The sequence below is a fragment of the Muscardinus avellanarius genome (genome assembly GCF_963383645.1).
Source record: "Muscardinus avellanarius genome assembly, chromosome: 1".
Taxonomy (NCBI): domain Eukaryota; kingdom Metazoa; phylum Chordata; class Mammalia; order Rodentia; family Gliridae; genus Muscardinus; species Muscardinus avellanarius.
The window spans coordinates 177,547,196-177,559,242 of record NC_137786.1 but is presented as its reverse complement, the minus strand read 5'-3'; the positions used below and the strand labels follow the sequence as shown (position 1 = coordinate 177,559,242).

Genomic DNA, 12,047 nt, shown 5'->3' with positions numbered 1-12,047 from the left:
AGCCATGGGAGCCAGACTCAGCTTTGGGGAAAGCTTCTAGAGAAACTTCTAGAAAGAGAAGAGTTGGAAGGGCCAGGGCAGGGCCTTTCTTGGAGAAGAACCAGCAGGAACAAAGGTGGAGGAGCCGGAGGCGGAGGCTGTGGGCCTCTGAGAGTTCCGGCTGGCAGGAGGCTGGGGGCTGCAGATGAGAGCGAAAGGCCGGGCCGGGGGCCTCTCAGCCCTGTCAGCCCCTGGCCCAGGCCTTCCCCGCTTCCTTCCTCCCAAGCCTCCTGCCGATGCCTGAGCACCTGGCTGTTTGTGGAAGGGAAGGAAGCCCTTCCTCCTGGGAAGCCTCCCCGGCCTGCAGAGTCTCTGCCTGCCTTCCCAGCCTTGCTGCCCCATGAGGCTGGCGCAGGGCTCAGACCTGGAGGTGCAGGGCAAGCCCTGTGCTCTGCTGCTCAAGCACCTTGCCAGCTCCTTGTCCAGTCCTGTCACTGAGGGGCCTGGGGGCAGCAGCTGCCTGTCCAGCAGCCCCTGAGTCTTCCCTCTGTCTGCCCTAGGCCGTGATCCCCTCGGGCCTGATGATGAAGCGGAGCCCGCTGTGTTGGCCCCTGTCCTGCCTCCTTGTGGTGAGTCGGGATGGGGAGAAGCCAAGGACCCGCATCCTGAGCCCTGCACCCCATGCTGAGAGAGCTTGCTCACTCACTCTTCCTGGGGAGAGTTTGGGGCCTTCAGACCAGGAAGCACCCCATGCCCACCCTGGCATGAAATGGCACCCCTGCTTATAACATCTAAGATGGGGGCATAGCTTGCCCAAGCCATGCCCCGGCAGGAGGGAGAGAAGGAAGGGTCTAGCAGCTGAGGGGGGCTGCATGGCTGAGGGCAAGGTGCCTGCTGCAGGGGGGGACGCCGCCCAGTGAGGAGCATGGGTTGGGGACCTGGAAGAAAATGGGCTTAAGAGGCTGGGATTCGGAGCCCCTTGGATGCTGGAGTTGAGATGTATTGGTGTAGGGAGCCCAGATTCCAGGCCCTGAGATCAGAATCAGGCCGCCTGCATTCACAAAGTCGTGGCCTCAGGCAGCATCTTAGAGTCTGGTATGGGTCGTTTTCCACTGGAAGCCGAGGGAGGAGGAGACCTGGCCTGGGGCAGGAGGCCCAGCCCTAGCGGGTGCTAGTAACCAGGTGTGGGGCAGAGGAGATCCTGGCGCTCCTGGGCAGTGTTCCACCTCCAGGGCAGCTGTGCCCGGTGCCTGCAGCCAGCTTTGGGCCAAAGTGGAGAATGCCCCCCCAGCCCCCACAGGAAGAGTTCAGGGCAGATGGTTCATACCTGAGAGTGGGAAGTGGGAGGGGACACACACATGTTGAGAAGGCCCGCCCTTTGGAATGGGGCATGCTGCGTTTGGGTACAGGGGTGTGAATGGGGTGGCCTTGCCGCAGGGGAGGTCACAGAGGAGGATGTGGTCTCAGAGACTCAGCCCAAGGCCCAGAATAGAAAGCACCAGCTGCAGACTTGGCTCCAGGGATGATAAACAGAGGCTGGTTAATGACATGCCCAGCTGTGGGGGGGGGGCAGCAGGAAGAGGGACAGATCTGAGGGAGGAATTCGGAAGTATTTCCTCCTCATCAGCCTCATTAGCTGGAAGGGATGTAGCACTGAGACCCACAGGCTTGAGGTCCTGATCCTTTGGGGCTTTCTAGCACTTTCCAGATGCCAGTGTGGCTCTCTCCCTACCCAGGCACTGGGGACGTAACAGGCATTGGACAGGGCAGAGTTCCCTTGCAGTGTGAGGGGTCCTGGCTAGAAGAGTTCCCTGGGCGGGTGGCCCTGTGTGGCTGGCCATCCCGCCCACCGCCAGGGCCTCGGGAAGCAGGCAGCGGACAGGCGGCCCCGCAGTCTGCCTGCCTCAGTGTGCCTCTGCTTGCTGTTCATCCAGCTGCTGCCCTGGCCTCTGGCCACTCCCACCTCAACGACCCCGCGCCAGTGCCCACCTGGGGAGGAGCCAGACCTGGTGAGTATCGTGCTGCCCTGCTGCCTGTCCTGGGAAGGTTACTGCAGTCAGGCTGGGTCCCATGCCTGGCTTTCCAGGGCCTCGGGCCTGGCTCCTGGCCTTGCCCTCATCCTCTCTCTCCTACAGGGCCAGGGGCAGGGCACGTTCTGCAGGTCCTGTCCCCCCGGCACCTTCTCAGCCTCATGGGGCACCAGCCCATGCCAGCCCCATGACCGCTGCGGCCTTCGAAGGCGGCTGGAGGCCCAGGCCGGCACGGCAACCCGAGACGCGCTATGCGGAGGCTGCCAGCCTGGGTGAGCAGGGGCTGGGAGGCAGGACCGGGGCCCTGCAGGTCCAGCCTCCTTCCAGCCAGAGTGGGCCTTAGTCTTCCCGTCCATGAGATGAGATGGGGCAGAGCTGTTGAGGGCACCCGCCACGGGGGAAGCCAGCCTCTCAAGAATAGTTTTTTTGAGAAACTTCTGGACCTTGGTGACATCTTCCTTCCCTGCAGGTGGTTTGGGCCTTGGGGGGCACCCCGTGGTCCATGTCAACCATGTTCCTGGGCACCTCTGAGTACTCGTGGCTGCAGTGGTGAGTGGCAGATGGGGTGTATAGGAGGGGTCTGTGGGTGCAGGGGTCCTCCCAGCTTGCGGGAGGTTTCCAGCAGGATGTGCTGTCTACCTTACTTTGAGTGGTGGAGACTTTCCAGCAGATGGAAGCCACCGTTAGGGGTTTGGGGAGCACACATCCTTACCGATCCCGTCCCTGTCCTCTCCCCAAGACCCTGTAGATGAATATGAGCAGCTCACAGGCACCTGCATGCGCGCACACGCACACACACGCACGCACGCGCAGACACACGAACGCACACAGACACGCGCGCACGCGCACAGACACACACGCACACGGACACACACACATGCATGCGCACAGACACACACACACCTTGCACCAGTCACTCTCTGAGACAACTCACTCTCCTACCGTGCCCTGGGGAGGCAGGACACTGTCCCTGAGCCCAGGCACATGCCACGCATGCCGTCTGTTCTCCGACCCCAGCATGGGGGTGCGTGGCATGGCCAAGAAAGGCAGGGTCTGCGCTGACGCCCGGGCCTCCCCAGCATGGCGGGTAGCAGCCATTCTGGGCAGGTGGTCCCGCCCACACCCCGCTAACCTAGGGCCGGAACTCTCTTGCCCCCATCCTCCGTGGTGCGCAGAGTCGGGGCGGCGGACCCGCCGCGGCGTGGAGGTGGCAGCGGCCGGCGGCAGTGGCAGTGAGGCGCGGCAGCCGGGGAATGGCACGCGGGCAGGCGGCCCCGAGGAGACGGCTGCCCAGTACGCGGTCATCGCCATCGTGCCTGTCTTCTGCCTCATGGGGCTGCTGGGCATCCTGGTGTGCAACCTGCTCAAGCGGAAGGGCTACCACTGCACCGCCCACAAGGAGGTCGGGCCCGGCCCCGGAGGCGGAGGCGCAGGGAGTGGTGAGGCCCGGGCCTGGAGGGAGGCTGGGGGCCCGGGCTGGGGGAGCCTCCCAGGCCTGGGTCTGGCTGGGAGAGGCCAAGAGAGCTGGTCAGTGCTGCTGCAAGGGAGGAGGGTGAGGGGTTTTGTGGTGACAGGTGGGCCGGTGGCATTCCCACACCAGGTGGACTCTCCCAGCCACAGGGCTCTGCCTCCTTGGGGACTACAGGCTGGAGCTGCCTGCACTGCTCAAGGGTGGACGGCCTTCCAAGTACTAGTGACCTCTGACCTGGAGCTAGAGGAGTGTCTGCCATCTGGGTGGCAATTAGGTGGTCACCATGAGGGGCTCAGGTTGCAGCTCCAGGCTGTGGTTTGAGTAAAAAGTGCTGGACCCAGAGGGAGGAGCTCACCCCCCACCCCCACCCCAGGGGCCTGAGCGCCTTTCCTTGGACTCCACCTGACTGATACCTGGGGGTGGGGGAGGGGTGTGCATATGGAGCCTCTGGCCAGAATGAAATGGCATCTCCCTGGCCAGCATCCAAGGCCACCGGGGGCTGGCCAGAGCCCCTTTAACTCCTGGCATTGAAGTCTGGAGGGGGCAGGAGCTGCAGGCAGAAAGGTAGCCACCCAGGCCACTTTGCTTGGGACAGTGTCTCTTCCTGACCTAGTGGCCTTTAGCTCCTGGCCTTTTGCTGCTGGCCACCGCCTGGGGGCAAGTCCTGGGAGCTCTGTTTGCCGCTGGGTTCAGAGTGGGTCACAGTGGCTCATTCTCACACCCTTGAGGTCTGGCCCAGAGCTGAGCAAGGTCTCTAGTTAAGAGTTCCATGGACAGGGTGGTGTGCAGGAGGTAAGGGGCCTGCAAGGGTACCTGGCTATAGATGTCAGGAGTTCTGTGGGGGAGGAGCCCATAGCTGGAGGCTGGGGAGGGCCGTGTGGCCCAGAAGCTGCTGCAGGCCCTTCCACTCACCCCCCCCCCCATAGCCTGCAGGAACTGTGGGCTTCAGATGGCCCTGAAATCACTAATCATCTGGGCTGTTGGGCGCACAGAGGGCGCTGTCCAGTAGTAAAGGTGATGGGCTTCTCTGAGCCATCGCTGAGAGGCCCACATGTGCAGGACTCTGGGGACTTCAGCTGCAGCTCTGAGGAAGGCCTGGGGTGCCCTCTGCTGGCTGATCCTAGCATAGCTGAGGAGCCCAGCATCTCCCTCCTCCCAGGACCATGTCCTTCTCTTCCCTAGGGATCAACCCTGCATACAGGACGGAAGATGTCAATGAGGACACCATTGGGGTCTTAGTGCGTCTGATCACAGAGAAGAAAGGTGAGGAGATGGCCTGGCCCATCCCGGCACCCGGGAGAGTGAGGCGGCGTGGGGTCACAGCCCGCACTGCTCTACTGGCCTCCGCCCTGTGCTCTGAGCCCAGTGCCGCCCTGGCGCCTCTCGTCCTGCCTGAGGAGGGGTGGGGAAAGCAGCACACCCCAGGCTGCGGCAGGGGCGTCTCGCTGGGGCGGGAAAGCTCCCCTCATGCTTGGGGCTGGGAACTGACCTCAGCTGCCCACAGAGAATGCGGCAGCCCTGGAGGAGCTGTTGAAAGAATACCACAGCAAGCAGCTGGTGCAGACGAGCCACAGGCCTGTGCCCAGGTGAGGGGTGGGGCCTTAGCTCACCTGACTCCGGGTGGCTCCGCCCTCCTGTGCTGGGGTCTCTTGGCCCTGAGCCTGGTCTGCCCTGGTGACCTTCTCGCCTGTGTCCCTCCGCAGGCTGCCGCCAGCCTCCCCTAGTGTGCCACACCTCTGCCCGCACCGCCATCACCTCCACACCGTACAGGGCCTGGCCTCGCTCTCTGGCTCTTGCTGCTCTCGCTGTAACCAGAAGAAGTGGCCAGAGGTGCTGCTGTCCCCCGAGGTCGCAGCTGCTACTGCTCCTACTCCTAACCTCCTGCCCAACCCAGCCAGGGCTCCCAAAGCCGGGGCCAAGGCTGGACGTCAGGGCGAGATCACCATCTTGTCTGTGGGCAGGTGAGGTGGGCACAGATAAGGCAGGGTGCTCAGAGGTGGCCCTGCCCTTTCTGGGCCTCTCTGGACAGAGTAGGTGGCCAGGAAGAAATCAGCACTTCCTGTCTATGCTGTGTCTCATGAGGGGCCCTGGGTCCCCAGTGCATGGTCTTGGTCCCTGTAGCACCTGGGGCCTCTCGGGCCAAGGGCCGTTCTACCACCACCTAGAGTCGGGGGGCTGGGCAGACACGGCAGTGCATGGTGGGCCTGGGGAGGGCTCAGGCACAAGGGCCAGCAGGCTTCGATCCAGGGCCCCGACTTGGCGAGACTCTGGGGGGTTCCACTCTCTGTACGCTGGGTCCCCATCTGACAGGAACCATCGCACACCTCTCCCCCAGGTTCCGTGTGGCTCGGATTCCCGAGCAGCGGACCAGTCCAGCGGCATCTGAGGTGAAGACCGTCACGGAGGCTGGGCCTTCAGGGGGTGATACTCCCGACTCCCCACAACCTGGCCTCCTGCCTGAGCAGCAGGCACTGCTGGGAAGTGGTGGGAGCCACAAGTGGTTGAAGCCCCCGGCAGAGAACAGAGCCGAGGTGAGGACTGGGAAGGTTTCTGTTATCACCGGGGCCAACCCGACTGCAGACAGAGCAGAGGTGGAAGGGTAGGTTCCGGGTCAGGGGCTACTTCCCTCGAGCCTGGAATGCCCCCCGCCCCTGGCTCAGCTCTGACCCCTCACCCATCTCCCAGGAGAACCGCTATGTGGTCCGGCTAAACGAGAGCAACCTGGTCATCTGAGGGGCGGCCTAGTCTGAGCACACGTGGCCCTGCCCTGGTGGTTCTGAAGGCTTCCCGGAGGAGGGAGAGCTGTAGCTGGAACTGTGAGGACCAGCAGTCAAAACAGCAAAGGCCACGGCCTGGAGGCAGGCCGTCCGCCCAGCGAGGAGGCGGGCAGCCGCGGGCACTGTGCGCAGGAGCAGATTGAACCCCGCCCGTCCTTGCCGTCCCAGTGCCTCCCCTGCAGGATGCCCCAGCCCTGCACCTGCCCTGGCCACATCCTAGGAGTCCACGGAGTTCTCTGTATAGAAGAGGTCTAGCCTGGGTGGAAGGTGGCGCCTGTACCTGGTGCCCAGCTGCTCTCATCTCTGTCTGGGGCCCTGGAGCAGACGTGCTCCCCCTCTTCTTCGGCAGGTCCTGTAAAGGGAAGGGCCAACACAGCCCTGGGCTGGGTTCTATCACTGGTTCCAGTCTGACCGTGAAGTGGGGAGAGTGACATCTCCATACGCAGGGTCTGTCCAGCTCCTTGGAGATTCTGGGCTGGGTCCTGCGGAGGGGGGAGCTTGACTCTGCCACCCCTCCCATTAGTAGCTTTATCTGGCCCATTTCTGCTGCTTCAGGGCCTTGCCTTCAAGGCCCCCATGGGGCCCTCCACCATGGCTCTGCCTACAGCAGGGGCTTAATGCATGTGCTGCCCCCGCTCTGCTGTTTTTAAAGAAACTGAAAAACAACTTGACCTAGGCAGGGCTGTGGCACCGAGCCTGCCCTGCCGCCCCAAGATCGCTGGAGCTTTGGGGAGAGGTGCACTGGCGGGGCTGGAGGGCATCTCTGGCCTCAGTGGTTTCTGTGTCCCTGTGGTGCGGTGGCTCCAACCCTGGACAGTGCAGGCAACTGCCGGCCTCGCCCTGTCCCAGTTCACTTTGACTCAGCCATCTGATTATTTATGTGGGCCGTGCAGGCACGGGTCCACTGCCCATCCCTGTTTCTCTTATTTATTAAGACTTGCCGTTGTCCTCTCTCTGCATCTCCATCCCCCTCCACCTGTTGAAGAATAAAAGGTGGGAACGTGGTGTCACGCGGAGCTTCTTTTCCCTGTGCCCTTCCCCGTGCCACCTGTCTACTCACACACCCGGGCCCTACTCGTCAGGCCCTGCGTCCCTCCTTCCCTCGCCTGCCCTGGGCGGGCGGCTGGGGAGAGGCAAGGAGGCTCCTCGCTTCCTCTAGCTCCCGTGGAGGCCCCTAGGGGCAGAGCTACCCATCAAATACATTGTGAGCCACATATGTGATTCCAGCTTCTAATAACCACATTCCAGAAAGTAAAAACAGGTGAACTTAATATATTTTTAACTCAGCATATCTAAAATATTTCATTGCAATATAAAATAAGTATAAAATTATGAACGAGTTTCTTTTTTGCTTTAGAATCTGGTATGTATTTTGCACATCGCCATACGAATGAGCAGACTTCAAGGGTTCGAGAGCTCTGTGTGGCAAAATGGCTACCGTGTTGGGCTACAAGCTCTAGAGGAAGGGGCAGTCATGCAGAACTGGGGGGATGCACGGGGGCAAAGGAGACACTGACAGCTGGAGTGGGGGGCAGTTCCGTGGAGAGGGAACAGTACATGGGAAGACCAGGCCAGTGTAAATGTGGAGAGCTGGGCAGTCACGTGGGCCTTGTGCTGAGGAAGCGGGATCCCTGGAGTATCGGCTCTCGGCCACAGCGTGTGGGGCGGCGGGAGCAGAGTGCCTGGAGGAGGCCGTTGCCCCTGTGCAGGCAAGAGGTGATGGAGAGGGACAGATGGATCTGAGGTTCCTGGGGCAGCCCTGCTAGGCTCCTTGATGGGATGTGGGGCAAGGGATTAGGGCCAGCTGGGTAGGGCAACAGGAGAAGCAGTGTTCTGTGACACTGACAGCCCTGGAAGGTGTCCCGAGGCATCTGGACTTGGAAACCTGGAGCTCTCAGGAGACCCACCTGGGTGACAAGAATGCTTAACTGGGTGTGGTGGCACATGCCTGTTATCCCAGTACTTTTTTTGCGGCACTGGGGATGGAACCCAGGGACATTCTACCTCCCAGCTACACCCTCAGCCTGATTCTTTTATTCTTTATTTTGAATCAGGGTTTCATTAAGTTGCAGAGGGCCTCACTAAGTAGCTGAGGCTGGCCGCGAACCTGCGATCCTGTTTCAGCCTCCCAAGTACTGGGATTACAAGTGTGCCCCACCATGCCTGGCTATCCCAGTACTTTTGAAGCTGAGAGGATCATAGTTTCAAGATCAGCCTCAGTAATTTAGCAAGACTCTCAGCAACCTAGTGAGACCCTGTTTCAAAACAAAATATAAAAAGGCTGGGGGGTGTATCTCTTAATCCCCAGTATCATATCTAATCTTAATTCTCATTCTCTCTCTCTCTCTCTCTCTCTCTCTCTCTCTCTCTCTCTCCAAGCACTTAGGTGCACTTATGCCAGGGCTAAGGAACATCTCAGGGAAAGGTCCAGGGCCAATCCAGAGGCAGCTCTGGCCCGCAGAGAAAGTGCTGGCAGGGAGGGTGGGGAAAAAACAGGAGAGGGCAGTGTCCTGGAGGCTGGTGTGTGCAGGTGCAGCTGCAACGCCGGGCCCTAGTTCATTGCCAGACTGCCCTGTGCCCTGGTGAGTGGTCATGGGCTGCAGTCATCTCAGGGGGATGGTGAGGCCTGGACCGGGTCCACGTGGACTGAAGAAGACAGCTCTGCACAGAAGCCAGCCTCAGGTTCTGGGACACGGTTTTCTTTTTTCCTGTGGTACTAGGGATTGAACCCAGGGGCATTCTATCTCCAAGCTACCACCGCCGACCCTATTTTTTTGTTCTTTTGTTTTGAAACAGGGTCTCACTAAGTTGTAGAGGGCCTCACTAAGGGGCTGAGGCTGGCTGCAAACCTGCCATCCTCCTGTCTCAGCCTTGCAAGTACTGGGATCACAAGCGTGTGCCACCACACCCCGCTCTGAGACACAGTTTTCAATTGTGTTCTTCACTGGTTTCTAGTATGTTGTTTAAAGATGGAAACGGGGGCCTGGGCAAGGTGCTACATATCTGTAATCCTAGCTGTTTGAGGGGCAGAGGGAGGAGATCACAAGTTCAAGACCAAGCTAACTTAGATGCTGTCTCAAGGAGTGGGGGTATAGGTTCAAGAACTGGTCTAATGTGTGAGGCTCTGGGTTCAATTCTCAGTCACCCCCCCAAAAAAAAAGATGGAAGAGTGACAGGTAAACACTATTGGCCCCTGCACAGTGAGTACCCAGCTCCCCTCCTCACTTCACTTGCGGGAAGGAGTGACCTTGGCTTCTCTACCTGTCCCTTGGGGTGTCAAGGCTGGGCCCCAAGAGTGAGGGGGAGAGGAGAGTCTTCAGGGCCCTATCTTCACCTGGAAGCTTCCCTAGCCTGCCCCCGGAGGTCCTGAGCTGAGGCCAACTGGCAGAGATGGCAGGGCAGACCCTTCCAGCTGACTTTGACCTCCCACTCCACAGTGGGGCCAGGGCCCAGATCTCCACCTCCCTGCCTGCCCCTGGCCTCAGCCCTGTTACCATCACCTGGAGCTGAGTGCCTAAGAAATCCCGTCCTGCTGTGACCAGTAACACCTGTGCCAGGTGTCCTCCCTGGTCCCTGGGTTTCACACTGTGTCAAGAGTGGGAGGAGAAGCTGGGGAAGCACCCCGTGGGTTCATGGCCAGGCTTGTTGGGAAGAGCTAGAGGACAAAGTCCTGTTTTTGCCCTCCCCCAGTCCTTGCCTGAACTCCAGAACGCAAGTGCTCTGCCGCTGGACCACACTCACCCTTGGAAACTTACTAAATGGTCTGTAACTTTTTTTGGTGGGACTGGGGATTGAACCCAGGGACATTCTACCTCTGAGCTACACCCCCAGCCCTTTATTTTTCGTTTTGAAACAGTCTCACTAGGGTGCTAAGAGTCTTGATAAGTTGCCAACGCTAGTTTCAAACCCGCAATCCTCCTGTCTCAGCCTCCTGAGTACCGGGATTACTGGCATGTGCCACCATGTCTGGCATGTCTTGCAACTTACAGTACCAGTGACAAACGTTTGGCTTCCACCTTTCAGAGCAGTCACTCTTTGGCCTGTTTCTCTCTAGTTGAGCAGGTTGAGTTCTCCAAGGTGTGGCTGTGGGCCCATTTAGCATGAGCTGCTGGGCTGGGCCCTGGGGAGGAAAGGTGGCTGGTTGACTCGGGACAAGAAGCCTGCGCCTGGGCTAGGGCAGCGGCGTCATCGGGAGAGGAGACAGATGTTAGGATATTTAGGGGGTAAAACTGACAACACTCAGTTTGCTTGGATGAGACCATGTGGCCTCCCTCAAATGTTCTTCCAACTACAAACCACCAAGCCTCCCCTGCTTTCCCATGTGATAAATCCACCCTGAGCCCGGCGTGGTGGCGCACGCCTGTAATCCCAGCATTCGGGAGGCTGAGACCAGAGGATCACGGTTCGCGGGCAGCCTCAGCTACTTAGGCCCTCTGCAACTCAGTGAGACTGAGTTGTGTGTGGCTCTCAAGTCAAATGCCCCTGGGTCCCATCCCCAGACCCGCAAAATAAAAATAAAAATCCACCCTTTAAGAAAATTCCTCATCTGAACGCGTCTTGGTGCTTGGGTTCCGGAGCCAGACCCAGCGCGAGTCTACCCCTGCCCCTTCCCAGTGCAGGAACTTTGGCCAAGACACTTACCTCCACAGGCGCTCCTCTAAGATGGGGATTAAGACAGGACTTAGAGCGAGTGGTGAGGACCACGCGATTAACAGGCAGAATGTGAGCGCTTGGGCATCAAGCCCAGGGCCTCGCGCATGCTCCACTCCAGAGCTATGCCCAGCCCTGACAGTAGGGCCTCGCGCATGCTCCACTCCAGAGCTATGCCCAGCCCTGACAGTTTTCAGCTGTTAATGGCGTGTTGGGCTTCTGCCACACAACTCAGTCCAGGTGGGGACGCCTCCTCTATCCGGCTCCCACCAACCATGAGTGGCTGAGGCAGCTACCTGCCACACCTGCTGTGAGATGCAGCTGCAAGTATTTTTTTTTTATTTTTATGTTTTGCGGGTCTGGGGATGGAACCCAGAGGCATTTGACCTCCGAGCTACACCCCCTGCCCTATTTTTTTTTTATTATTTTGAAACAGGGTCTCACTTAAGTTGCGGAGGGCCCCACTAAGTAGCTGAGGCTGTTCGTGAACCGCAATCCTCCGGAATGCTAGGATTACAAGCGTGTGCCACCACGCCTGGCTCCAAGTATTTTTAATTGGTGAAGAAAGTTCACATCCCAGCCATCCCAGGCCTGGGATGCGCCAGGGACTCCATGGCCAAGGGTGTCTTTGGTGTCTTCTGTGCACCCTCCCTAAGAACCACTCATCCAGTCATCGAGGGCTTTTTTTGGAAACTTTTTTTTTTTAATAGTTATTGAATGTTCTACAGCTTACAGTAAATATCATAATTACAAACTCTTGGCTTCAATCTTTCAGAGTGATCACTATCTGATCTTCAAAACAAAACGAAACAAAACCCAAAGGAATCCAAAACAACGAAACAAAACCAGATTTACACTTCATACATACAAGCGAGGCCATGGGGCTTTCCAATCTTTACACTCCAGGCTGTGTTTTGAAAAAACACCTCTAGATTATTTGATCAAACTACTTGGAAGACACCGGTCAAAGGTTTATCATCATTATTATTATTATTATTTTAAATGTTTTTATTTTTTTAAATGTGAGTTCCAATAAAATTTAAAAATCAGATTCCAACCTGTAGATTAAAATGAATTAAAAATACAAAATCATATACAATGCTCTCTTCACGGGGATGTTACATGCCATGAGAATAGGCT

The 12,047-nt window shown here is 58.6% G+C and overlaps 1 protein-coding gene across 6 annotated transcripts; it reads left to right on the top strand.

The window, feature by feature from the left end:
- Positions 1–563: 563 nt before the first annotated feature.
- RELT (RELT TNF receptor) lies at positions 564–6,213 on the top strand (the record flags this gene model as incomplete). 6 transcript variants are annotated; one of them, XM_080691313.1, is made up of 10 exons in its annotated part: positions 564–608; positions 1,962–1,988; positions 2,115–2,281; positions 2,479–2,558; positions 3,185–3,448; positions 4,663–4,743; positions 4,985–5,066; positions 5,184–5,441; positions 5,816–6,011; positions 6,166–6,213. In XM_080691313.1, the coding sequence occupies 10 exons, from the start codon at positions 564–566 to the stop codon at positions 6,211–6,213; spliced, it is 1,248 nt and encodes a 415-aa protein (XP_080547439.1). The 6 variants fall into 6 exon arrangements, with proteins under 6 accessions (XP_080547439.1, XP_080547437.1, XP_080547438.1 ...); XM_080691311.1 differs by having other exon boundaries at positions 1,914–1,988; positions 3,185–3,445; XM_080691312.1 differs by having other exon boundaries at positions 1,914–1,988; positions 6,169–6,213.
- Positions 6,214–12,047: the final 5,834 nt, after the last annotated feature.